Source organism: Petromyzon marinus, chromosome 2 (assembly GCF_048934315.1).
Source record: "Petromyzon marinus isolate PM22_M1 ecotype Great Lakes invasive population chromosome 2, UKy_Petmar_22M1.pri1.0, whole genome shotgun sequence".
NCBI lineage: Eukaryota > Metazoa > Chordata > Hyperoartia > Petromyzontiformes > Petromyzontidae > Petromyzon > Petromyzon marinus.
Genome location: NC_133668.1, coordinates 15,419,182 through 15,446,947, shown reverse-complemented (window position 1 = coordinate 15,446,947; position 27,766 = coordinate 15,419,182). Strand labels below are relative to the sequence as shown.

The 27,766-nt window shown below is 44.7% G+C and overlaps 2 protein-coding genes across 4 annotated transcripts; one reads left to right on the top strand and one right to left on the bottom strand.

The window, feature by feature from the left end:
• The first annotated feature begins 1,302 nt into the window (after positions 1-1,302).
• LOC116946355 (uncharacterized) lies at positions 1,303-10,819 on the top strand. Its single transcript, XM_032961353.2, has 15 exons — positions 1,303-1,393; positions 2,486-2,539; positions 3,349-3,527; positions 3,614-3,688; positions 4,173-4,222; positions 4,405-4,513; positions 5,364-5,492; positions 5,610-5,759; positions 6,023-6,148; positions 6,970-7,080; positions 7,696-7,754; positions 8,050-8,227; positions 8,433-8,480; positions 8,836-8,889; positions 9,630-10,819. The coding sequence occupies exons 2-15, from the start codon at positions 2,515-2,517 to the stop codon at positions 9,669-9,671; spliced, it is 1,335 nt and encodes a 444-aa protein (XP_032817244.1). The 5' UTR covers positions 1,303-1,393; positions 2,486-2,514; the 3' UTR covers positions 9,672-10,819.
• Positions 9,844-18,326, bottom strand: LOC116946338 (uncharacterized). 3 transcript variants are annotated; one of them, XM_076070538.1, is made up of 12 exons: positions 18,193-18,322; positions 17,505-17,582; positions 16,623-16,929; positions 15,938-16,361; positions 15,070-15,759; positions 14,471-14,619; positions 13,919-14,135; positions 13,073-13,232; positions 12,859-12,950; positions 11,718-12,774; positions 11,476-11,590; positions 9,844-11,056 (listed from the first exon to the last, which is right to left on the bottom strand). In XM_076070538.1, the coding sequence occupies exons 3-12, from the start codon at positions 16,872-16,874 to the stop codon at positions 10,967-10,969; spliced, it is 3,246 nt and encodes a 1,081-aa protein (XP_075926653.1). In that variant the 5' UTR covers positions 16,875-16,929; positions 17,505-17,582; positions 18,193-18,322; the 3' UTR covers positions 9,844-10,966. The 3 variants fall into 3 exon arrangements, with proteins under 3 accessions (XP_075926653.1, XP_032817243.2, XP_075926649.1); XM_032961352.2 differs by lacking the exon at positions 17,505-17,582 and having other exon boundaries at positions 18,193-18,326; XM_076070534.1 differs by lacking the exon at positions 18,193-18,322 and having other exon boundaries at positions 17,505-17,949.
• Positions 18,327-27,766: the final 9,440 nt, after the last annotated feature.

Below are 27,766 nucleotides of genomic sequence, written 5' to 3'. Positions count from 1 at the left end.
CTCGTTAACGAACAACAATGTTGGGGACATGTATCTGCACCACAGAGGCTGCAAGCGGTTCTCGGAGACGGCCCAGCAGCACCACTACCGCAGGCGACTGGGGATGGGCAATAAATGCTGGTCCACCAGCGACGTGCACGTCCCAAAAAAATAACTCGGAGGTACAACATTGTCACTGAATCTTTAAACATTTTGACGACTACCTGGTATAACAATATGACCTCGGTCTACCATGCATAATTTTCTAGCTATGGGGAAAACACCATCAGTCTTAAATATGCCAAGTTTTTTTTTGTTTTTGACTAAGACTTTGAACTTTCAGCAGGGGGCTCAGCTTCCTCCATTCCACTCGACGCTACAGGCCCGGAGAGGTGCACAATGAGAAGATAAACTGAGTAGAGGGACAATGGATCAGATAATAAACACACGCTGGATGTCTAATATTGAATGTTAAGGGAAGTAAAGTGGCCTTGAGGAAGGACACACATCTCTCGGAGGGGTGATGGCCGATGAAAAAGACTGGTTTGGGAACGTGCCTGAGAAGGCGAGCACCATTGGGATGGAGCGATGCGATCAGCTCATGCAGGATGGGGGATGAGGGGGTTTGGGGGGATGGGGGATTGGGGGTGGATGGGGGGGTTGGGGTTTGGGGGATTGTAGGTGGATGGGGGAGGGGGGTTGGGGGTGGATGGGGGGGGGTGTGGGTGGATGGGGGGGGTGTTTGGGGGATTGTAGGTGGATGGGGGGGGGGGTTGGGGGTGGATGGGGAGGGGGGTTGGGGGATTGGGGGTGGATGGGGGGGTTGGGGTTTGGGGGATTGTAGGTGGATGGGGGGGGTTGGGGGATTGGGGGTGGATGGGGGGGTTGGGGTTTGGGGGATTGTAGGTGGATGGGGGAGGGGGGTTGGGGGTGGATGGGGGGGGGTGTGGGTAGATGGGGGGGGGTGTTTGGGGGATTGTAGGTGGATGGGGGGGGGGGTTGGGGGTGGATGGGGAGGGGGGTTGGGGGATTGGGGGTGGATGGGGGGGTTGGGGTTTGGGGGATTGTAGGTGGATGGGGGGGGTTGGGGGATTGGGGGTGGATGGGGGGGTTGGGGTTTGGGGGATTGTAGGTGGATGGGGGGGGGTGTTGGGGGTGAATGGGGCGGGGATTGTGGGTGGATGGGGCGGGGATTGTGGGTGGATGGGGGGGGGATTGTAAGTGGATGGGGGGGGGGTTGGGGGATTGGGGATGGGGGGGATTGGGGATGGGGGGGATTGGGCGTGGATGGAGGGGACGGGAGGGATGGGGGTGGGTGGGAGGTTGGTGGTTGGGGGACTTCGTCACGTGCTCAGAGCCCCGCCCCGCTGCCGAGGCGGGTTGCCTTTTGGCGTGGCGAGCGGCCGCGTTTGTGGTATGAACTTCGCAGCAGCGCCGTAAACGGGATATTAATTCGGACGGTATAAGATGCATGGAGAATAAGTATGATGTTGTCTCTCTGTACGTGTCCTTAAAACGATCATTGTATCATTGTTCTGCAGCAAAGTTGTGTAACTGTATCGAGTGACTGGTACGCTTTGCGGTTGCGGCCTAGCGGGTATCGTGTGGGCTTGCTCGGACAAAAGCCCTGGCGGGTTTTCTCTTCACGTCTTCTGATCCCTGCTGCACTGGGAACGGACGGGCAGGGGCACGTAAAGTGTTGGCATCTAAGCGAACGTTCACTTGCAATTGTAAACAACAACAACAACAAAAATAAGTGGAACGTTATTTCTCGCTGATATGGACATCGAGGCTGCCTCCCGTAGTCCTGTGTACAACCGCGAAACCCATTGGTGGGATGTACACAACATTCTTACGGCGGAGAGAGAGAGAGTCTTCTGTCCGTAGCAGCACCATTGCTGTCTGTCCCTCGCAAAATGGTACTCTTTATCGACCCCCCCGGAGTGATGATGGACTGAGGCGCGAGCGTGTCAATGATGAATGCGTGCGGTGCTATTTGTTCACAGCGTGGATGTTGGGTTCAAACCACACGCTGTGTTGTTCATACAGCTCCCGTCAGTCGTTCATTCGTGATATTTTTTTGTTAGCGATTTGTTTGGTGATACAGCATCGAACAAAAAAGTCGTGCAGTCGCATGGACACTCGTGACTGAACAGAACGCAGACATTCGTCGTTAACGCTGTAGCCTTAAAGGAATAACAAGTTGATATCGTGGTCGGCTCGGCTCTCCACCCATCGTTCCGTTACACGCGCCCACTCCAGAGTAATAACGCCGGCATCATAATCCTGACTACGGAGAACCACAGGTTTGGTTCTTATGAAACATTTCGTTTTTTTTCCCGGCCGAGATGTTCCAGTTCTTGGGGGGTAAGGTTTAGGAATTTTGATTTTAAGGTGGAAGGGGGTTTTACAGTTTGGGGGACTGCATTAGACAAGATTGATTTTCTTGCCTCGCGTCTAAAGGCCCCTTGTGTGTTTTTACTCTTTTGATATGTTGTGTTACTAGAGATCGAGGAATACCAGTCGGTGATTATCATGTCCAAAAAAGGCAAGCCAGAGGGTAAGCCTTTTTTGCCCTCAACCCCGGGAAAGATCCAATCCCCATTGCTGGATGTTGGTTTTTTCCGCCGCGCGGTGCTGGGTTTTGTAACAATCCATCTAGCACACGTGGTGGTGCACGATCAATTTCATCCCTCCAATCTGTGCGATTAACGCCCTCGGGCGAGGTTGCTCCTTGGGCTGCCACGCACTCCCATCATTAATCTCCCATCACCCGTATTGTGGAAACCCTGGGCATAATTCAAATGGACAGTATAGAATGCACATGCAACGTCCATGCTGCTCAACACTTTTAAATCCCAATATTGCAGCGTGCGGTATTCTATCATTGGCCGCATTAATATATTTACGAATTTTAAAAGGATATTCACCAATTTGGAACCGCTGCAATAACATTGTCATGAATATACCAAAATACACATAAAAGTTATCCAAACAAAGGGATACTTAACCACAGTTCAGTTACATTGTTTTCCATAAAAAAGTTTTACTAAAACGGTATTGGTGAAACAAAAGCATAATTATAATTGGGGAAAATATTAACCATCTTAGATACACTGACCGTCATAACCAAAGGAAATACACGGCTGCATTAACTAAACTTATTTTTAGAACTGCTTTTTGTGTTTAGATTATTGTCCTTCCCCCACACCTCCGATTACCACGGTTAGCAATGTACGGTGAGAAAGAATTTCTACATAGAACAGCAGCCTTTAGAACAGCAGTCCAGAAGGCTGTTTAAGTTAGTCAAAAACACCGATGGCTATTATGGAGTTGGCTGGATTGACATTTATCATTGCACTTTTACAGATGTATGGTCGCAACAGGATACAGATCTCTTACTAGATCGGATGGCAGCCTGCTTACCCGCTGATGTGGAAAAATTAAAGTATCAGACGTCTGTGTCCAGACTAGACTGGGAAATTATCAAGTTTGGCCCATACAATGCTGCACAGTGTAAAGAAAAATGGGGAGAAATATGTGGAAAGGTAAGTTGCGCCTTTTTATATGCTCACCTTTGATGGTATATTTTAAAGAAAATATCCTTGCAACTTTTGGAGAATTGTTTTCACAGATTTCTTTGCATCGTACCTTGCGTGAGATCGTCAGGGACGCTGAACGTCTGGTGAAGTGCGATGGAGAGATTAAGGTCAGTGACACTTTGTTTCAAGCTCCACCCATCCACTCACCCACCCCTCTGCGCGCAGTTCTGACTGCACTGCTGGGGATGCTCCGGGAACCTTCACCCGCACCTCCAACGAGCGTGGTTGGCTGTGCACGGTGCGCAAGAAGGTCATACATACTTTCGGCCACGCGCTTTCAGTTGGCGGGAGGGGGGGGGGATGTTTGGCATTTTTTCTGGTTCCATTGTTATTCGATTTGCTCCAGGTGATTTTTGCCATGAGCTGATGCGACATTGTTTTGACTGCAGATATCCTATATTGGTGTAATACTCCACAATTATTATTTTGTTGCAACAAAATGTGTGTACACGAGTAGCATACAAAGTTGAATGCTATATTATTTTAATAGAAATTTCCTGGGAGGTAATAAACATTTCTAATTCCAAAAAACGTACAATGTTGAAATGCACTTAATTACATAACTTATCTTGTCCTTGTCTGGTTTCTCAGCAATGTAAAGCTCGTAAAAAGAGTGCAAAGGCTCTAAAGGAAAATACTGAGTAAGTATTTTGCTTTAAAATAAATGACAACTTGCTCGCTTGTTTATCTCATGAGTTCTATGTAAACATAGCATTGAAATTAATTGGTAGCTTCAATATCTATCCAATGTTGATTTCACGTGGTATTTCAAACCTTAACCTGGGTAACAAATGCCTTTTTTTAAATATCACCTGAACACCAGGATCTTGGATTTGATTGGTGACATTGGAGGGGCTCAATCATCACCCACGACTGCATTTAATCTGTGGTGTGAGAAATCCAAGGTTACTCTTCTGGTGAAGAACCCATCTGTGAGTTTTGGCCTGGTGATGCTGTTGTACAAGTTATACATTTTTAGTGGCATCCACGGAGACACACACTAGAACTTGGAGGCAACACATTTATTACAACACCCCGACAGGGTAACTATATAAACGTACGGGAAAACGACATAGGTGGTAACAACTTCCACTAACGGCTTAACCACAACGGGCAACTACATAACCGGGCCAGGTCAGTACCGTACTGCCTGACCCACGATGCCGAATGTGACGACCGGAGATCGAGGAGACGTAGCACGGGGGGGGTTGATTCCAGAAGACAGCCCGGATCGGCGCTCGGGACTTCCCTTTTATGCCCCTGAGAGTGGCCTGGCTCCGCCCTAGGCCATGCCCCCTTGTAGATCCTAATAGAAGGTTCTGGGCCTTGTGACGTGTCCCTCTTGGCCCCGCTCGCTACCCTCTCCTGTTTTCTCATTTATTCACTTTTCCGATTTATGATGTTTCTGAGCAGCACTGTTGCCTATATTTGTGAAATCCTTTACCTAATGTTATCTAGCTGCTTCATAGCATATTGTGAATTTTGGTAATGATACACCATGAGGGGTTGTGATGGATTGGAGGCCTTCATCCAACGGTGGATCGATCACGCTGGATACTAGTTGGTGGGCAAGTGTGCTAGCTATGCTAAATGTCTGTTTTTAAATTGCATTTAAATGCGTTTTTAAGTTAAGCATGTTTTGAAAGTAATGTAGACTTCAGTAATTTGATCTATATTAATCAATTTAACTATGCAGTCTATCACGAACATTTTATGGATTATTTATATGCCTTTTTATAACAATAGATGTTTAAGGTGACGTTTACCACTTGGCATTTCCAGATGTCTGAAAATGTGTTAAAAAAGACCCTTTCAGAGAAGTGGACAGAATTGCCAAATGATAAAAAATTGTGCTGGGTAAATAAAGCTTTGAAGATTCAGCAAAGCACATGTGTGGAAAACAAAGTTGAGGTCTGTATTTAGACTTTGCAACATATCTCCTGCAATTTTGCCTGTACCACCTCCGATATAATTGGGATGACTCCAGCAGTAATATAACCCAATAATACTTTGTTTTCCTCTTTGCAGGCTTCAGGCAAAACAAGTAATGTCCATATACCGTTTATAAACAAAATGTTCCAAGCCATGAAGGAGAAAGGTCTCGATTCAGATCTCCCGAAACAGGATATAGTACGCATTATTTTAAAAACCTGGAAACAGATGCCATTGGAAGTTAAGGTGAGTCCATGCTGCATCTTGGTTACTTGGTTGCATACAGGTACTACCATGACTTATCAATGTAGAGATGGTTTTGATATTTGACACCAACGCTGTGAGCTGAAACACACTTAAACAAAGGCGTTGAGCTTAAACATATTATTTGTTGGAAGGATTCGACTAGCTGTTTATTCCCTATCAGTATATATGCTTGTAAAAACATTACTCGCCTCTGAAATTATGGAATGTGTTTTTTTAAGTTGTCACATCTTTTGGCTTTTTAGAGAAAATACTACCCTGATTACAAGATTGATACAAATCAATTTTGGGAAGCAGTGCCAGAGGCACCCCCTTCTGCAAAGGAGCTGTACATCCAGAAAAAGCTGCCTTTGCTATTGCGCAAGAATCGGGTGAGCTGCTGAAAAAACTACCTTTCTAGTATTCTTGGTTCTTTCGGTAAAGTCACGTAGAAGGGAAACAATAAAAATATAAAACAATAAAATTCTCACGACGTTTCGACTGCAACACAAGCAATCATCATCAGGTGTGAAAACCACAGCAAGAAAATTTTCTTGCTGTTGCAGTCGAAACGTCGTGAGAATTTTGTTTTATATTTTTATTATTGTATTGTTTCCCTTCTACGTGACTTTACCGAAAGAACCAAGAATATGAATCCTTGCAGTCACGAAAGCTTTAAATCAAAATGTAACTTACCTTTCTAGTGAAGCTGGGGATATTGTTAAAATGACAGTAGGACTTGATCCAAGCCAGAGTACTCGAAGGTGCGCATAACATGTTCCATATCGACCTCATTGGGTCCAGATCAACTTAAAAATCACTGCCATTAATATCCTCCAAGGATTTGCTCATGCCTACATCTGTTCGCTCATCTCTACCCCCCCTCCCCATGTACTCTGTTTGAGCAACCAAGGTCTGAAGCCTCCAGTCAACCTTAACTCAGTGGGAAGGTTGCTCTTTAGCCTCTGCTTACCCCCATCGTCAACAACTCCCTTCAGTTTCATCATGCTGCCAACTGCCTCCATTTACGTCGGGATTCAGATTGTCCTCTTTCTCTAAAATTATACTGTCCTTTCCCCCAGGATTGCCCATGTCCTACTGTTTGTTACGCTTTCTGATATGTAGTTGCATTTATGCTATGTAAATACAAATTGTATCGCAATTATACGTACAGTAAGTTGGTGATCTCTTGTGGGATTTATATTGCTCACAGGCAAACCAGGCCAAAGCTTGGAGCATTGCGGAGGAAAAGTGGCAGACGCTTTCAAACAGCAGTAAACGTGTTTACAAAGCACAAGCAAAGGAGAAGAAACGGATATATGAGGTAACTTGTGCAAATAACCCATTGTTCAGCCCAAGTAAATCTATACAATTATACACTCGCCTTGTTTTGTAATCCAGTTGTGAATATTGTAGCCCCACCTCCAAAAGTACATTCTTAAGGTAAAGTTATCGGTGGTGGCACTCATCTGCAATCCAGCACTGGAGGCGAGCAATTGATTAAACTGCACGTTGTGAAAAAACCCTTTCCCATGGTTGTCGAGGTATCATAACCGTGGCTCGTCAGGAGAGGGCAGTACAGCAAATGGACGAATTGCCATCTGTTTAGCTGGGGATAAGTGTTTTTTCCAGGTGCTCCGGTTTCCTCTCGCTTGTATAACACTCATCAAATGCAGCATCGTCGTAAAAATAAGTCCGACGACTTGCCGTGGCTTTCCTAGATAAATAAGTGTGGAGATTTCCCCCCCCCCCCCCCCAACATTGTGTTCAGTTGTAAACTCTTAACGGAATTTCATGCACTTGGTGTCAAAGCTTGAATTGGCTTTGTCTATTGTTAAAGCAACATTTGTAAATAATGTGGACTTGACTGCGAAACAATGATAGGCATGTACATAACTGTTTTCCTGCTGAATTTAAATATTAAGTGTTGTTTTGACAGAATGAGCTGGAAAAGAATGCCTCGCTACGACAGCTCGCAATGCAAAGAAAACGTGCACCGTAAGTACAAAATTCACATGTTTGCCCAAGTTCATGATTTGTATTGTGGTTCACAGATTTAAACAAAGTATATTTGGCTGTGAATTTCATAATAAAGCCAGGTTCATTCTCAGATATGGAAATTATGTAGAAAACAAAACGGTCTTTTCATTTCAGAAATGTCTAATTTGCTGCTTGCCTGATAATGGATCAGTGATATTAAAAACTCATGGACCAATAAAGTGCATGCTCTTATACAAAGCTGAATGTTCTACAAGATACATCTTACATTGCAAATTCTCTGCTTTTAAAACAGCTCAAGCTTCTCCGTGTATAGTAAGATGTCTGCAGACACTGTGCCGGAGTTTTTGGGAAATAAAAAATTGAATGTATTGACGCACCTGTGGAGCAACGTAGAGCAAAAAGCAGATTACATCAAATTTGCACACACTGCCAAAATCGACCAACAGGCGATGGAACGGCTTGCCCTGCAGGTCAGAATGTTTTTTTCTTTTAAAGCGATTGCTTTTTCCATATCCTTGGAAGTCGTATGCAGTTGTAGTTTCACTCATTTAAAAAAAAAAAAATTCTTAAGACACCGATTTACTTAACCTTGCATTTCCCAGTAAATTATTGTCTCATAAAAGTTTTGTTTAAAAGTTATGATTGCAGGAATTGTTTTGTGGTTTTTGTTTTCAGATATTGCCCCACAAAGAACGCGTTGCACTTGAAACGATGTGGGAGATGGTGAGGGAGTGTTCTGCAACATTGACTGAGTTTAACACGTTATTAATGAATGTGTACATTGCTAACTGCTGTCTAAATGTGCAAGTTTCTAAGACGCTTTAACAATCTTTAATACCGTGACGTTTTTCAAACATGACATGCTTTGGAAGTGTTCAGAAGGGCAATATTTTTTAAAGACAGTATTGGCAACATGTGATGTGGTTATTAAATATTAAGTGGTATATGATTTTGATTTAAAGCTTTTGTGACTGCAGGGATTCATTCTTGGTTCTTTCGGTAAAGTCACGTAGAAGGGAATCAATAAAACGTGACTTTACTGAAAGAACCAGGAATATGGTATATGATTGTCTTTCAGAGAAGAAAAAGAAAATTTGTGCACTCCAGCAAGAAAAAAAAGTGTACGAAGAAGGTAAGAAGGCAGCAGCGATATTGATTTCATTCTGTTCTTTCCTTTACAGCCATCTCTTATCGAGCATTCTGAGAATTCGCTATAACAAGCAATTCGAATGTAGAGCCATTATGCAAAACGAGTCGATTGTAAGCTGAGCGAGCAGAGACCGATTGATAAATATGTATCCCATGGTGGCAGGGGGTGCAGTGGCCCGCAGCTATTTGTTTACCAGCTTGCTTAGTGTGCGTCTTCGGTCTTGTGGGAGAAGGGGGGCTTCGTGGTGGAGGGAGAGGTGGTGTAACAGTTAGCCCGTTAGGTCGACTCAACCTTAAATTAGTACCTGGTGCGGTGTGTAAACATCGCTTTTAGGGAGACAAAGGCGGCCGGACATGGTACTGACCACCCACGCCTCGTGTACCGCACTTGCCCCATTAGTCTAAAGGCTATATGGCAGATCTTGCCCCTGATTTGCACGGTTGGCTTATGTACGTTGCGAACAAGTTCTACACACATTAATTTGTGGTGTTAAGTTTAATGTTTTATTACTTTATTTTTTAATTGGCATTTGTATTTCTCACGTGAAAAAAATGTTCGTGAGTATCAAATTTTGGGGCCGACACGTCGCCCGCCTTTTAACATGGGACTCGATGGGAAAACAATTGTTTTCACAAGTTTTTGCTTGCCGAGCATTTTTTTGCAAAACATATCTTCCTCGTTGAGCAAGACGCCTGTACTTAGTGCAGTTTTGTTTTTTCCAGACTAATAATGAAGTGGATGAGGAGGAGCATGCCACAGACTGATTTGTTGGTCGCAGTAATATCTGATGCATTCTCACATGGGGAGTAAGCATCTTGGTCCGCTTTGCAGAATGTCAACTTGAAGAATAAGACATTTTTGCTTGCTGCAGTATCAAAAGTCATTTTTCCCATATTCTGTTTGACACTTGTACCATAAGATGTGAAAAAAACAGCCTTGAACTTTATATTTTTATTTAAATTAACACCCAGAACAGTCAGTCCCCTGTTAAATACCCAATTTAACCATCTAAGCCCCCTCAACCGCTGTTAAAACGGTAAACCAAATAGTTTTCTTAACTGCAGCAGTGCAAAGGCTACACATCTCACAGGAATCACACATGCCAACTGCACATACAACATACCATATGTTCTTGAAAAATATCGTACCCTTAACCATGTTAACTTGTAAATGCTACTGACCGTATAGGTACAGCAGCATATTTAACCGATGATACCTTCAGTCAAACTCAATTAGAGTTAAAACGAACTTGCATTCCACCCTTTACAAAATGACCACTGATTGCATGAATGCAAAAATAGCAGCTCATAAGTTTTCTTATGTCAGTTCAGTGGCATGGTTTTGGTTAAATCTCTTCGTTGGCTATTTTTGTCATGTGCATTAACACCATTAGTTTGCATTTTGTTGATGCTGTTGTAAAATGTATTCAATAAAATGGTATTGACATCTTCAGTAGATTAGTATGCATGGTTGCCACAGGCCTCAAGCAATTCATGTAATTTTCTGCAGAATATATTAGGGCCTCAGATGTAAAATGTACATTTTTAGTGTTAAAACAAATCCCAAAGTGAACTTTAATTATTGTTAATTTTGTTATGACCCATGGAACAAATGCAAATATTTGTTCACAACACTTAGTATGCATATGCTGGTGATAAGGCAACTTACTGATAACATTATAAATTCCTTCATGCAGAAAGAAGCAGCTTCTAAACTGAATGTTCTCCGAACAAGGTATTTGCAGTGCTTCACACTTTGAGGCTGCAAGAAAGCATTGGCCAGGTTCTGCATGAGCAGATGGAAAGATTGTCTTTGTGAATAAAACAAGACGGTGCCAATTTTACCAAATGTAACATTTACACATTCAGAAATCTTTTTTCATTCAAAATGGTAATAAAATAAGTTAATTCAACAGTGAATCATTTGATACTTTTTTGTTCATGCAATACTCCCAATTGGGATATACTCTACTCTTCACCCCCCACCCAGTATAACACTTTATGCAATATCTCCCCCCTTCCACCCTGGCACCCAGATCCCAACCCCACCACCAACCATGCTACAGTCCCTCCAACTCGTTGAGCTTGCGTTGTAGGTACTTCTTCACTTCCTCGATCCCATTCAACTTCTCCAGGTCATGGTATGGCAGCTGTTCAGCCCCAGCGGTGAAGTGAACACAGCAGAGGTTAGTGTGAAAATGCTCCATTATAAATCCAAGTTAAGCATGAACAGATATCAGAATGTATTTACACTGGAGGAATCCAATGAGCTTTCAAGCTCTCCCTAGATGTCCAGTAGGTATTTCTTGTGGAACATGGTATATTTAAACTACATGCAAAACAATAAACTTTCACAATGCACGAAGCATTAAAGTAAATGTACTTGTAAGCATTTTCTCAAAACCAAGGGTTTTACATTGTCCAGCCCACAAATGGCCACTCCATTGTATTATCAGTAAATCGATGTCTGAAATAAAGTCCTATTTACAAACATTAAGACACCCTTGCTAAAGCGAAATTTAAGCATGTGTGTTCATGTGAGAAAAGTAATCCAAGTCATGGACTGTACCTGGACAATGTGGTAACCCAGCAAGCGGAGATGCCGGTCCCGCATGGCCCGTGAGCCAACCAAAACATCAGAGCTGTGACAGTAGTGCCACTTGTCGTTAACAGACATCACTATCCTGGAAAAACATCAGATGGTAAATTACGCTAAACAGGAAAGCCAGTTAATGTACATGAGGATTAACAAGTTAATTTGATAAAAGGCTTTCTCACCCCTGCCTCCATTAGATGGTCATGGCTACTCACCTATGTATCTTTTCTGCGTTTTCCACTGCTGAACTTGGTGAGTCATTGTCCACCCGTGCTGGGTTTCCGAGAGTCTGCTGCAGGTGTCCACCAGCTCTGAGATTGGTGTCGGGCTCTGTGTCCGTTACAAATCGCTCCGTGTAAAACGGTGACTCGTAGAACCGGCGGATTGATTCCTGGGGGCTGTACACATCAGACTCATCTGCCTGGATTGCACTGTGCTGCAGCATCCCTTCTTGATAGAAGTGGAAGTAAGCTGATGAGATGACGTTCCCTTGACCATCTGTTGATGAGCATAGTGTGGCTATATGTCCCTGGGGCATGCGATGGTCCTGATGAAAGTCGGACGTCACTGCTGCCATCTGCTGCATCATCTCGCATGGATGGCTACTTTGTGCAGCGACCGAGGCCACTGGAACCCTGCCCCCTGAGTGATCACTCGGCACACCCTGTCCAGCCTCATGAGGATCTCTATTTGAACTTTCCGAGTTTCCCATGATGGATGCCACGGAGCCCACTTGAGACTGATCATTGATCTGGAGGTGCTGTTGGCTATAGGGGTAAGAGCCCCTGCCCTGTGTGGCAGGTGACAGATAAGCCTGAGGACTGTCTGTTATGGGAACTCGACCACCAGTGCTGGAACGTGAATGCTGAAGTTGGAGACTGCTCGCAGCAGAAAAGTTGGGTGCTAAAGTCCTGACTGCAGCTATGCTGGCTGCTGCACTGTTGCAGGTGTTTACTGGATGGTTGTGTGCATGATGCCCACCCTGGCCTAAGAAAGTGTGTGCTGATTGACAATAGGCAGAGTTGTGAGCGAGGTGAGGCGACTGCAATTTGGGATTGTGTAGCTCCGACTTGAAGTTTCTCTTTGTTATTTTTTCACACTGAAAGGGAGAAAATGCATGTAGGTCGGCTGTCAGTGCATCCATCTGTGTTTGATGCTTGACGTCTGATCTTGTGTTCGGTAGAAAGGGATGAATTAAGCCATGCATTCCTAGATTACTGTTTCCATCGGTTGGCAGTAGTCTCTTCTGATCGTCCATAAAAAGCAAGAAGTCTGCAAAGACAAAAAAAACAAGTGAGCATTTTAAGTGTGTAAAATCTAAAATTATAATAAAAAAGTAAGCTTTGTATAATTCACCAGTGTAGTATCCTGGAGGGAGGACTTCATCCTGCTTGAAGCACTGTGCTCCCACAAGCTGTCGCAGGGCCTCTGCCACAAATCCCTTGTAGCTGCAATTTAAAACATCACGGCATGAAATGTACAATGTGGTTAATAAATAAATCAATGGCCCACACATTGCGTTTATACTTGTGCAGTGTTCGTAAAGGTGGCACGCATTCTCCACACTGACCTGTACTTCCTGTTTACTTCATCTGCTGTCAGAGCATGGTCAAACATTGTGACCTTGTACTGGTCAGGCAGCCGGGGCCCACTGTAGCTGGGACACTCCAGAGCGATGGCTGCATCCAGCAGAGAGAGGTATCGCCGCACTATCACCCCATAAGGGCTGTCTGGAATTGGGGTTTTATGAATAAAGGGGAAAAGTCTTGTTACAACATGCTAACAATACAGCCCAGGCTTTTACACCCACTGCATGGTGTAGTGTAACTAGAGTATAGCTTGCAAAAGTGCTGAGACGTGACCTCATCACTGAACCCTCAGAGAAACTACTACTGATAAGTTGATCAGCAATCATGAGACCAGTCACAGCACTGGATCCATGCAGCTTTCCAGAAACCAACATGCTCATTCAGGATATAGAGCACGTAAACTGCTATGGTTTGATTAAAATATAACTTGAGGTTTTTAACCAATAAAGTTGAGCATCGCAGCAACAAATACAAAAGCCACAATAGCGTTTGTGAGCATTTATTTGTCAAGTGATTAAGGGTATTCAAATAAAAATATGGTTACAAAGTTCAGCATTGAAATAACTTTAACCATTTAACTTTTTTTTCTACCTGCGTGACTTTACCGAAAGAACCAAAGAGTATGGATTCCTGCAGTCACGAAAGCTTCAAATCAAGATTGAACTTTAACCATACTAAAAAATATACTTCGGTCTTAAAACATTCACAAGCAACAAACACATCCATTTAGCACAATCATTATTCCAAGACATTTTAAAAAGTCGAGCCATGTGAAATATTTCCGAGAAAGGAAGTTGGTTGTCCCAGGCAAAGGCAGCAGCACCTACTCATGATAATGCGCAAGAAGGGTGGTGAGAAGACTTTGCCGAGGCTGGCAGCTGGGAAGTGGTTGAGTTGCACCATAGACATGATGATGTTGACCGTCGCGAGTGGCGAGTGCAGTGCTTTTTGCGCTAGAACGGCCTCTAGCCGCTCCACGAGCTTCCGCTCACTTGGGGGCTTGTAGTTCATCCGGCTGAAAGGGAACACGAGTTTCTGCAGCACCTGCACACAGGGATACATTTCCTTTTGCAGCAAACTGAGACTTAAGTTCGTGCTCATGCTTTGAAGTGGTTAGTCCAATAGTACCCGTAATCATTCTTTCATTTGTGACTGAAATTTGTTCAACCAGTGGGCTAAGATGATTTTCAAACTGCTATATACCCTAAGATTCCTGACGAGACGTGGCCGTCCTGTTATCATGACCATTGTCTATGGAAGCTGCATTTTACAACTCGCTTTGTGAAGAATATATTAGACACAACCAGGGCTACCTTCATACAGCTTTAAGACTACCAATCCCAAAAACTACTTATGATATGTGCAAGTGGGAGTGTGACCTTGGTGTCAAGCATCTCGGCCTTGTTGATGAGGAAGTGAGCGATGGTGTCAAGGAGCCTGGGCTCCCTCAGGCGATGCCGGGCCAGGTACTTGGCAATGATGGCCATGGTGTGAGGTGACATCGAGTCCACCTTCTTGGGTAGCTCCTCTATAAAACACATTGCACCAATCGAGTAATGTGACTTGATACAAATCCAAAATGTATTTAATGCCATTCTTGCATTGGCATGTTTTACATAATAGGTCTTGCATTAAAGAGCAACTGTGGAGAGTATTGTTCGCCCAGTAGATACACAAACTAAAAGTTAATGTTTTACATAGGATTATGCCATATGTGCAAACAAACGAGTAGTTAAATTATTGGACTACCCCATCTGGTCCAGACTTCTGTTAGTGCCAATAATTCTTCACATATGAATTAGTGTTTACATCGCAGCTGTTGATTTGTACATATGGAAATCACCAGGGACAAGTGTGAACCCTGGAATTTTGGAACTAGACAAGATACATTTTTTATATTAATGTATGCAAATCACGATAATTAACGTTCTATTTAGTTAACAAAACACGTGCACATTAATCACATTGCCTTGGTCACCTGCAAGCTTGTTGATGAACTTTTCCTGTCTGTTCTCATAGAAGAGCTGCGAGCTAAAGATGAGCTCGAGGGATTTGTTGGAGGCCTGGGCCACACAGATGGACAGCATTTCGTCAAGCAGCACTAGCTCATGCTCGCGCACGTTGCCTACATGGCTCAAGGTGTGCTTCACCAAGCGCAGTACCTTCCTTTCCAGGTTCACGCGTTTGTCTACTTGCTCGTCTTGACCTCCGTTCATTTTAGCAGAAACCATCCCATCTTCCACTGCAAAACCAGCTCCTTTTTCTGCCGAAGTGCAAGGACCTGTTGCCACCATGGAAGCAGCACCAATTTGTGCACAGATCCCACCCATCGTCGCCTCTGACATTTCGGATACCTTTGAGGTAGCATTTTCTAATGCCGCTGGGGCATTTGCCAGCATCGACTCTCCTGCTTCTGGCTCACTGGCTGTTGTGAGCATGCGGTAATATGACAGCAACAAGAATAGCGTTTGAGGATGGCGTTCCCGCTCGATGTTGCGCTCCAAACTGTTAAGGCAGGGCTCTACCAGGGGGTGGTTGTGTGGACTCATAGGATGCAGCTTCATTACACTACTGAACAGCATGGAAACATCCTTTTGGTTGAAGTGGGCCAATCGGGAATGGGCCTCTTGCTCCAAAGTGCGCACAACATCTGCATTGCCCTGCATCCCTGTTTTTGGCACAAGAAAAGCAATGTGGCATCAGTGTTGTGAACAATTTTAATACAAAAACCAATGGTATGGTTGCAAGTGGTTGTGGTTTAGCCTCTTATTTTACACCATATCTGATCAAAGCATCACTGTCATTCGCAACTGAATATATATATTTTTACAAAAGCAATTACTTACCAAGAGTTGCCAGTGCATAGAGACAGTTGACTACGCTGAAGTTGTCAAACTGAGAACAGTTCTTTGCAACGGCTTCACAGAGTGCTTTGAAGTCTGGGCTGTCTTGCAGTTGCTTGTAGGCCGATTCCACAGTCTGGCAATTGCTGTTGCTGCCATCACTCGTTCCACCTCGCTGTTGCTGGTGTTGTAGGATGTGGCCGAGCCTCTGCAGGGCCACTGGGTAATGGCTAGGAGCGACTTTTCCAGGATTCTGTGCCAACCAGCGCAACACCTCCTCTGGGCTGCAGGAGCGCTCCAGCAGTCTCTTCATGGTAAAGAACGTGTCATAGCTCACCTTCTCCCGCCCCACCTGCCATGCCTTCCTGGCTGCCACTGCCTGCGACTGATGAGGTCGGTTGAATCGACCAGTGACTGGCACACAGAACTGGCACAAAACACAAGGGGTCGTATTTTACTATTCAATCAATTCAATGTTAAATTTATCACAACGGTATGCAAACTCCAATGCAGGTAACTAGGATATGACTTGGCCCCTTCTAAATATTGTTACGCATTTAACCGCGTGCATGCATTTGCAAGTAGTTATTTTTACTCCGGACGCTGCTATAAAATATATAATTTATGCACATGCAATATTTATAGTACCTGGCTGACAATGAAGGTGTGGATGACACCATATTCCTACCTGCGCATGGAAGGAATCTTGGTGCAGGAACCCGTTTGACAGGCCCAAGAGGCGGCATCCAATACCCGCGGCATGCTGCCGGCCTGACAGCAGGGCCCTGGGGGGCAACGGCGCGATCAAGTGGCCAGCCAGGCCGCGCAGGTGCAGGCCGCGAGGCTGGTGGAAGGATGCGAAGCGCGGGGCTCTCACGGGTTGTGGGAAGGCGTTCATTTGTGCCTCGGATCTCGCCAGTCCTCGCAGAAGCGCTAGCATGTTTTGAACCCGCGCCGCTGTGCTGGGAGATGGCCAGGCCGTTTCGTGCCCCTCGCTGCAGGCGCACACGCACATCATGGCCCTCACTCAAATGTCACTCGGGAGTCTTAATTTATACGTTTCATTGCAGCAGGCTTACACGAGCGAAGGTTGCAGCCCCTCTTCACAAGCGAAATTGCTATTTATTTTAAACACATTAAACGGTCAAGCTCGTTGGTAATAAGAAACCGACAATTAGGGGACGTCTAGTTCACGCAGATGTTAATCTGTGATGAGCTGTCTCGGGTCAGGGAGCAGATGTCTCAAATACGTTTACGTGCAATTTTTTTTATTTATTTACAGATACGAATAGGAAATCGCGCAATGCAAATTTTTCAACCGGCCACAATCGTTTTAAAACGGCAAACATACACCACCTGCGCACGAGTCCTATGCTCGTTCGGCAAGGATCACTGATGGTAATCGGGTTTGTTACCATCTCAAAAGTCGAATCAAGATGAAAATCAACAAAATGCTGCGACCACCGTGGGGTCCAAGCCACGGTAGTGAAACGTTGGGAAGTGGCGTTGAGACTTAAATCGCATCGTGGGGGTCCTAAGAGAGGCATATAAACACTGGGTGATCACGAACCTGAGAGGCTCGGGTTGTTTCCTTAATGGACAAAGTGGTCGAGCTGGTTCAATAGAACGAGTAGACCCAACGTATTCCCTAATACAAAAATAAAAACCATACAAGAAAAAGGGCGTGAGAAAAGTCGAAAGGGTTTTCTAAACGTGGGGGCATTAGGCGACATCTTGGGGACACGTCTTAAACACCAGGGCCGGGTCGCATCCAACATGAGGAAGATTCCCCTTCAGTTTCTGAAATGTAATTGTATATTTGCGCTGTTCTACGCGACCCGGGGCCAGGGCTGCCCCGAGTTCTCCCACTGCTTCCTCGACCCCCAACTCTTCAACTTCACCGGCGTCAACTTCACTAAAACTCGAGGCACTTCCCTGCGAGCGTGACGTCACTCCCCCACCGGGCAGGCCTTACCGGTGACCGCCAAATAATCATCCGTGACAATGGATGAATAATCAGCGCGCTTACGTTTACAGCGATAATCGAACAGCTTAACGTCCCGGGCGCCACGACCACCCGAGTGGGTTGGTGAGGCGGTGTTGGGGTTGGGGAGGAGGAGGCGGCGGCGGCGCACGACCGGAGCCCGCCTCGGCTCGAGTCCCCGGGCAGCCTGCGTCGTGGCCCCGCGCCAAACCCTCTCCAATCCCCGGCGGAGGCTCGGGGAACCGCAATCCCGGCCGCCGACAACGCCGCTCACCTCGCCGCCGCCGCGACGCCGCTAACGCCACGCTCATGACTCCGGTGTCGAGCGCTCGGCGTGTCCCGTGGAGAGCGACATCTTCACCCCCCCCCTACCAGCTTCCGGGTCAGATTCGCCGCTTCCGGGTTAGGCTCGTCGCTTCCGGGTCGGAGCCAATCCGGAACTTAGCCACGCCCCTCTCCACCCACTTCCGCCGCCCCCACCCCGCCCGCAACGCCTCTCCCAATCACGTGCCGAGTTAAAGCTTTGCCCACGCGATTTGATGGTGACGTCCGCGATTCGGGAGTGGCGATTCGTTGCAAGAATCGATTCGTTTCGGATGTCGGATTCATGTGGCTGCATTCTTGCGTTTTACGAGAATCGACGCTCATTGCTAACTACACAGATGTATTCATCTTCCTTGGGTCTTTCGGTAAAGTCACGTAGAATGAGAATAAAATAATAAAATAACACAATCAAATTCTCACGACGTTTCGGCCACAACATAAGTGGCCTTCTTCAGGTGAAAGGAACAACCTATCGGGACGACAGAGCTACAATACACCTTTACAGGTGTACACTCGAACGTCTTTTTCGATGAGTGGAGCCGCACCGTAAGCCGCAGGGATCTGTCTCGATTGGCATATGGACCCTTGGATGCATGATTATGAATGTGCTATGAAGGAGGGCGATTTGCCCGAAACGTCGCCTTCGATATACAGTATTATATTTTCCCGTTCAGGAAGTTTTGTTGTCAAATTTGTTGAGGGTTTTCAAAATAATTTATGAGATTGTTGTGATAAATAATAAATACGTTGTCGTGCATTTCTAATCCTCGTGCTACTTTTTTTTCCTTTTGAGTTATAAGTAGAATGACTCATGGTGCATTAAGTGTCTTAATGTCATAGCTATTTAACCCGTACGGTTTACCCCGTATTGTACAGGGAAATTGAGTTTTCAGATCCATACGGCGTACAGCCTTTTCAATACGGGCAAAAAAAGTGTCTATTTGTGTTTCTTCCTTGTGATGGGACTTTTAAGGATGAACGTTGAGATTTATAAGGGGCACGGGGTGCCCAATAAGGTTTGAATTGGCCTGTTCAAGGTAAGGCACTGATAAGGGGTTGACAGGTTTGTAACATCATGTTCTGTCTCTCAGGACCTTTCTGCATTGAGATATTTGGCCAAATTCATGAATGAGGGGTTGGCGGAAAACCGGGTGCGTTTGCACGCCTCTTCGCCGGTCTGCCACCTGACTTGGTGAAGTGTTGGTTCAGTTCAGGAGAAGTGTTGGTTCAGTTCAGGTGAAGTGTTGGTTCAGTTCAGGTGAAGTGTTGGTTCAGTTCAGGTGAAGTGTTGGTTCAGTTCAGGTGAAGTGTTGGTTCAGTTCAGGTGAAGTGTTGGTTTAGTTCAGGTGAAGTGTTGGTTCAGTTCAGGTGAAGTGTTGGTTCCGTTCAGGTGAAGTGTTGGTTCAGTTCAGGTGCTGCTCCAAGACCACGGCCGTCCAGTGCTCGCTGAGCTGCGGTGACTTCCGGTTGCTGGACGAATAAAAGTCGCACTCATTACATTCGAAGTGCGTGCCACAAATGAACGTTCGACAATACCTTGCCGACCTCTTCAAAGAGCGTGAACCATGGCGTGAAACTCCAGTCATCCTCACAGCGGATTGTCTCGCAATCGAACACCGACGGTCACGGCATCACTCGCTTGCAGGTGCAATTCTGTGGCCGCCTGGAACGTTCTTCCTTCCGATATTAGGAAGCCACTGGAGCTAGCCACTTTTAAATCATCATCTAGATTGAAAACGAATTTCTTTAGAACTGCTTTTTGTGTCGTGTTGACCTTCCCCCGTACCTCCGATTAGCACAGTTGGCTACGTACGGTGCGAAAGAAGTTCAACATACATAACGTTCCACTCAAACCGAGAACAAAGTGGCTTCCCGCATGGAACATTCACCATAAGTGAGCTAGAGCAGAAACGGATACCACCTTAGATATCAAAACTTGCAGTCATACCTATATGTGTATTTCGCTGCTAATAGTGGATTGTGATATACCATTAATTTCGAGCGGTTATTACAATTCACTGTTGTTGGCAACATCAAGTTATGCCACCTCAGGTTCTACCGACAAGTGAAATATCTGGCCAGAGTTCATGGACTAAGCTTATAGCCTTATGCCAGTGGTGAAAATTCCACATTCGTCTTAGGAGAGCCAGTACATCCATAGGGAAACCCAAGTTATGTTACTTTTAGCGACACAGGAGGGATGATGGCAATGTTTAATTACTCACTGAACATTTTCCGGGTCACTGGTTGACCGGTAGCACTTGACTGGTAGCCACAGTCATAGCGTAAGTTATACTGGATGTGGTGTGCCGAAGCGGACATTTATGGGAAAACTAGGCTGAATTTAAACTAGATTTTGGTGCTTTCGTGACTGCAGGAGATACTCTTTGGTTTTTTCGGTGAAGTCACGTAGAAATAAGATATAATAAAATAACATAATACTATACTAATACTATACGACGTTTCGATTGCAACACAAGCAATCTTCATCAGGTACAGAAGAACTAAATTTAAGAGAGAGAGGAAACACAACCGCAGATATATATACAGACACCCAAATAGAGGGAATTAACAGATACACAAGGGGATACAAAGACGGAGAAGCACACTAAATCAAACAGGGTTTAGCAAAATTTTGAAACTATATAAAGCAACACAGACGGTCGGTGAAAACACAATTAACGCATGGTCTGGTTGAATGTTATTTCAAAGATTGCTAAATTATAAGTTAAGTGTGAAACCCAAGAGAGTGCTGAACCGCATACACATATATCGACATCCAAGACTTAATACCTCCCCTCTTTGTGTTGCCTCTGCTGGTGTGTCCACCTTTATGTCTTGACTTGGTTTTGTGTCACTGTACTGTCTTTACCTCTATGTGTGCCTTGGTGTCTCCGAGTGTGTGCTGCGACTTCCTCTGCAGCACCCCATGCGCTCAAAAACCTGTACTACCCTTCCACCACGCCGTCCTTTGATGTTTAACTTTAACGCAGTGGTTCTTAACCTGGGTTCGATCGAACCCCAGGGGTTCGGTGAGTCGATCTCAGGGGTTCGGCAGAGCCCCCGCCACGGAGGTCCGGACACACTTGAATTATTGTGTAAATTTGTGATGACACACACGGCCCGCTTGGCCATCACTGGCTGCAGATGATCATGCTACACTGCTTGGCCAATCAGCGCTGCGGGGAATTTAGTGCATACTCAGTAGTCAACGTGTGACTGTTGTTGTCGTACGTCGTGTGATTTCTTTAATATTTTATCCATACTAACTATGTCGGGCAAAAGAAGAAAGTGGTCGGACGAATATGTACAACATGGATTCTCATGTATCACGGAACGTGATGGGAGTGAGCGTCCTATCTGCATGATTTGCAACGCCAAGTTGAGCAACTCTAGTCTTGCACCGGCAAAACTAAAGGAACACTTCTTGAAGCTGCATGGAGACGGGGAATACAAGAACACAACACTTGCTGAATTCAGGGTGAAGAGAGCCAGATTCGATGAAAGGGCCACTCTGCCTGCTCTTGGATTTGTACCTGTTAACAAACCGATCCTGACAGCATCGTACGAAGTTGCTTACCTGATCGCAAAGCAGGGCAAGCCACACACCATTGGTGAAACACTTGTGAAACCAGCTGCATTAAAGATGGCGAATCTGATACTCGGAACAGCGGCCAAAGTAAATTATCCCAAATTCCCCTTTCAAATGACACCGTCAGTGACAGAATAGAAGACATGAGTAAAGACATCTTGGCTCAAGTAGTCGCGGATCTGATTTCAAGCCCGGCAAAATTCAGCCTTCAACTCGACGAAACCACAGACGTTTCTGATCTAAGCCAGCTTGCTGTTTTTGTACGCTATGTGAAAGACGACATGATAAAAGAAGAGTTTTTATTTTGTAAGCCTCTTACAACAACAACGAAGGCAGCCGATGTGAAGAAGCTTGTGGATGACTTCTTCAGAGACAACAATCTTTCATGGGATATGGTTTCTGCAGTTTGTACGGACGGAGCTCCAGTCATGCTGGGAAGAAAGTCTGGTTTTGGTGCGCTAGTAAAGGCCGATGCACCACACATCATTGTGACGCATTGTATTCTGCACAGGCATGCGTTGGCAACAAAAACCTTACCTCCAAAAATGGCAGAAGTATTAAAAACTGTGGTGGAATGTGTGAACTATGTGCGAAAAAGTGCTCTGAGGCACCGCATCTTCAGTGAGCTGTGTAAAGAAATGGGCTCTGAATTTGAGGTACTTCTGCTCCATTCTAATATTCGGTGGTTATCCCGGGGACAGGTTCTGAATCGTGTTTTTGCCATGCGTGTGGAATTAGCCCTGTTTTTGCAAGAGCACCAACACTGCCATGCAGATTGCTTCAAAAATCCTGAGTTCATTCTCATTTTAGCGTACATGGCTGATATATTCGCAGCTCTCAATCATCTCAATCAGCAGATGCAGGGTGGTGGAGTCAATATCATGGAAGCGGAAGAACACCTGAAGGCTTTTCAAAAAAAGCTACCGTTATGGAAACGACGAACAGAGAACAATAACTTCGCAAACTTCCCGCTTCTGGACGACTGTGCAAGTAAGATCGAAGATGTGTCTGGAATCGGAGATATTTCTGTATCCACGGAACTGAAGCAAACAATTGCCACGCACTTAGATGAGCTTGCAAAGTCTCTCGACGGATATTTCCCTACAAGAGAGTCATATCCAGCATGGGTGAGACAGCCGTTCACGTTTGCTGTTGAAACAGCAGATGTCAATGATGAATTCCTCGACGAAATCATTGAAATTCAGCAGAGCCAGGTTCAACAGCAACTCTTCAGAACAACAACGCTCTCAACGTTTTGGTGTCGACAAATGAACAAGTATCCAGTTATTGCTAAGAAAGCCCTGGATTTTTTTATACCATTTGTTACAACATATCTTTGTGAGCAATCCTTTTCGAGGATGCTGGACATAAAAACGAAGAAAAGGAACAGACTTTGCTGTGAAAATGACATGAGAGTGGCACTTGCCAAGGTGAAGCCACGCATATCTGAACTGATCTCTCAAAGGCAACAGCAGAAGTCACATTGATTTCCAGGTATGTAATTTGTTGTGAGTTTATGCATTGTGTTGGTTTTATTCTTTGAACAAGGTAATGTTCATGCACGGCTCATTTTGTGTACCAGTAAAAAACATATCTATGTCTTGAATTTGAAAAAAATCACATTTTATTTTTCACTAAAGAGGGGTTCGGTGAATGCGCATATGAAACTGGTGGGGTTCGGTACCTCCAACAAGGTTAAGAACCACTGCTTTAACGTCTTTATGCTAATTTGTATCCCATTGTCTCTCAGGTCCAGCTCCTCTGCCTCCGTCCATTTAAGGCAACGGCACAGAGAGGTTGCTTCACTCTGTGTGCGTGTCTCTCCCCATATGTCTCTGTGCTAACCCGTGATGCTTGGATGTCGATATATGTGTATGCGGTCTGTTTTCCAGCACTCTCTTGGGTTTCACACTTAACTTATAAATTTAGGAATCTTTGAAATAACATATTCAACCAGACCATGCGTTAATTGTGTTTTGACCGACCGTCTGTGTTGCTTTATATAGTTTCTAAATTTTGCTAAACCCTGTTTGATTTGGTGTGCTCCTCCGTCTTTGTATCCCCTTGTGTATCTGTTAATTCCCTCTATTTGGGTGTCTGTATATATGTATCTGCGGTTGTGTTTCCTCTGTCTCTTAAATTTAGCTCTTCTGTGCCTGATGAAGATTGCTTGTGTTGCAATTGAAATGTCGTATAGTATTATCATAGTATTATGTTATTTTATTATATCTTATTTCTACGTGACTTTACCGAAAAAACCAAAGAGTAGGCTGAATTTAACACATTGTATGTATATTGAACTTCTTTCGCACCGTACGTAGTGAAGGAAGACGCTGTTCGTCCACAAGGGGCGTTGGGGCGCCGCCCCACCCAGCAGCTGAAGATGAGAAATTATTTGATAATAAAAATACTTTTCTATAAATTGTTTTGTTGTGTTACAAAAACGATTCTTTCAACGTTAATTGTGATAACATTTTAAGTTCGTATTAGAAACCACTGCAACACCACAGTTTGATTTGTGCCTCGGGGAGGTCTTGGGGTGGCTGTGAAGGGCATCCGAGTGAGAGATGTCCCCCCCCCCCCCCTTCATTCGTTGCGATTAGCTTTACATTTTAGCCACGCCGTGCCACGCCGTTTGAGACCCATTCAGAGCGGTGAAAAAGGCTCCCGTGGCTGTAATGAGACGACGTCACAACACGAGGTTGCGCTGTGCAAATAGAGCAGCTCACGGCCTACACACTCTAGGAGGAAACAACAGCAATGGTGATGGCAACAGGCACAGCAAACGAAGAATTTGCAATGAACACTGTGGAGTCACTCCTAAATATTCCATTTGAAGGGATGACTATTCAGGAGAAGTTGAATGTAAAGCAACTGCGTCCTGATCAACCGAAAATCGACATCAACCATCCCCCAGTCGTAATGTGAATCCTTCGGATCTACATTACGACTCCGATGACCATTGCTGAAGCTGAAAGGTGTTTTTCAACTTTTAAAATAATAAAAACATTTCTGAGAAATACCATGTCCCAGGACTGCCTAAATGTGCTTGCTATGCTTTCAATGGAAAAGAAGCTGAGCAATGAAATTCCCGACTTCAAGAAACGAGTGATTGAAAGAGTTTGCTTCTCAGAAGGATCGACGTGCCAAATTCTTGTACAAATAGGGCAATGAAGAGGAAAGGGAGCCTTCTCTTTTGAGTAGCCCATCTTGGGGATATTATGTACAGTAAGCTATGTTAATTATTTAATGGCAATTTATTGGGTTGATTGAAATATGTTTAAGCATGTAGCCTAATTGCACTCACGTGGCCTGAAAACCAGAAATATTTGTTACATTGCAATTAATCGTGGCTAAAACCCAAAATCAATTGTGTAGGCTAATGTCAGTGTAGGCCCAGCTTTCCATTCGACAATGCAGTCAGTGTAAAGTGATGTTACAGTTGCCACGGATAAAATGGCCACACAACGAAACAAGCTCTAATGAAAAGTGAAGTAAATAGTAGGCCCGTGTACATTGTGTTAATGTCGCCAGTAAGTACAGATCAAACTGATTGTGCAAAGGGGGTGTAGCGACGGCGTGCGGCTGTTATTGTGCAGTATGCGGGTGCCTTGGTTGCCTTGGCTAATTTGTTGAGTCGTGTTAGCTGATCTTTAATTGTTCTTTAGGTTTTTGGCGGTGTCAAAGGGGTTGTGTAGTGTGGACTCGAGTGTCATTGGGACGGCATTAGAGAGCTTTGTTGTTTTGTTTCGTATTGTTTATAAAAAGCCTAACGTTGGTAGATAAAACAGTTATATCACTTCTAGATTTGAAGCTTTCACCTAGCTCAAAAGACGCTACGAATCTTAGCAGCGTTCATTGAAGCTCTGTCGTCCCGACAGTTCTGTTCCTTCACCTGAAGAAGGCTACTTGTGTTGTGGCCGAAACGTCGTGATTTTGTTGTTTTATTTTTTACCTACGTGACTTTACCGAATATAACCAAATAGTATAGTTATATCACTTTCACGGGAAGGCCAATAACACGACGAGGTTTTTCTTAATTAGAACACCAAATTTTCACAGGTCACTCACAATAGCCCCACCTAGTGGCAATGTCACGAGCCGCCACCGAGTGAGTATCGGGTTAAGTAGATGCCACTGGTATTTTGAACTCACACTTTTAACCACAGCGCCAGTTTTGCCACATTTCCTCCAATAAAGTTATAGCAATGTACGTTACTGTAATGCTCTGAGTTGTACTCATAATGCATGGAGGAAAACAAAGAGATGGACCCTTCATTTGCTTAAGACGCATGACCTGCGGTCCTGCGAAATGGCCCTTAGGTGGCAGACCACAGACCGTCTTGTTGATCTGGTTGTAATGAATTTGAATTGTATCTTCTCGTATATGAGTTTTCACCATGCACTCTGTTATCCTCGCTCAGTGTTCGGCTTTTGTGAATACAACTAGCAAAAAGCAAATGTCAATCCAATGATCAACTGGAATGCTATCGCCATGTATGTATGTTGAACTTCTTTCGCACTGTACGTAGCCAACCATCGCAACAATTTTAGAGTGTGAATGTTATTTTAACATAAATAATGGCGGCGAAGTGGGGTGGAACCCTCAATTAACCTAAGTGCTATCGATAAGGTGCTAACAGGAAAACTACATTGCGAACATATTTGTCCATAATAAAGGTTTGTGGGTTAGATCGCGTAAGTAAAAATGTATCGTAACCCTCCACCACCCGACACAGCCAATTAGTAAGGGATGTCACGTAAACAAAACGCCAAGTAGTTACTACTTCAGCCCACCAGTGTGTTGGAGAGTAAATCCACAACATTTACAATTTGAGTAGTACGACGTTTCGCTAGTAATAACATCCAGCATCATCGGGCGATTTGCCAGAATAGTAATGCAATTTTCATTTAAAGCTTTCGTGACTGCAGGAATTCATATCCTTTGTTCTTCTACGTGACTTTACCTAAAGAACCAAGAATAGTAATGCAATTCCCGATATGAATTTCTACTTGGAAGTTTCCAAATTGCGCCATCTACTGTTAAGGGATATTCACGAACACGAAAGAATTACGCGATCTAAACCAAAAAAACTCCCCCTACATCATGGGCAATGGAATTGTCAGTCTCAATCGTGGGGGGGGGGGGGTTCATGTATACTGCGCCATAGCTCACACCTGAAATGTACACCGACGTTACGTTGTTGCTCCTGTGCAGCATCAGCCGTTCGGATTTACATTGCAACGGTAAAAACGTATGTAAACAGTACATTGGCAATTGGTTCACAACTTGTTAAATCATGGCAAAATATAGCGAGTGGTAAAACTTGTGCTTGCTGGTGGGTGGTGTCATGAACGCAGATTGACTTTTCAAGAAAAAGCCGTCTGTAAATCATCTCAAATATAGCTAACGCATAGCTACAATCACCTCAAGAGCTCACGCCTTGTACAATGGACATCAATTATTTGCAAGAGCAGATCTTTGGGTGCATATCCTTCATATCATATCTGAAACAAATACTCAGAACCCTTGTTTAACCAGGTGAGAGCCAATTTGGGCGGGTTATATGTAAGTACAACGTATCAAGAAAAAAAATACAATAGTTATGTAACTTCCCTCCGATGCTCCGGTAATCCACGCGAGATCACGCAAGCTAAAACCACCACCGCGGGTGACCCTTACTTAGCACAGACAGATTGCTGACTTGCATATTTGTAACTCGGTTAAGATGCCGGTGAAGACTCCCGGACCCCCCCCACTTGCAGATGTTTACAAGAACAGCAGAGCCGGTGACATATTCACTCGCCTGGTTAAATAAAGGACATCACTCATTCTCCTCGCCACTCTCTCTTCATGACGTCAGGGTGAGTAACAATCCAGGCGTCACTTCCCCGGGCTGTGGGAGGAGAGAGAGAGGCGAGGAGGAGGAGA

Excerpts from the sequence above, each read along its gene's own strand:
- LOC116946338 (XM_032961352.2), bottom strand. The coding sequence starts at position 16,874 with ATGCTAGCGCTTCTGCGAGGACTGGCGAGATCCGAGGCACAAATGAAC. Across the intron at positions 16,362-16,622 it reads AAGATTCCTTCCATGCGCAG|TTCTGTGTGCCAGTCACTGG; the intron begins GTAGGAATATGG and ends GTTTTGTGCCAG. Across the intron at positions 14,136-14,470 it reads CCGAGATGCTTGACACCAAG|GTGCTGCAGAAACTCGTGTT; the intron begins GTCACACTCCCA and ends CCCTGTGTGCAG.
- LOC116946355 (XM_032961353.2), top strand. The coding sequence starts at position 2,515 with ATGTCCAAAAAAGGCAAGCCAGAGG. Across the intron at positions 3,528-3,613 it reads GGGGAGAAATATGTGGAAAG|ATTTCTTTGCATCGTACCTT; the intron begins GTAAGTTGCGCC and ends TTGTTTTCACAG. Across the intron at positions 6,149-6,969 it reads TGCTATTGCGCAAGAATCGG|GCAAACCAGGCCAAAGCTTG; the intron begins GTGAGCTGCTGA and ends TATTGCTCACAG.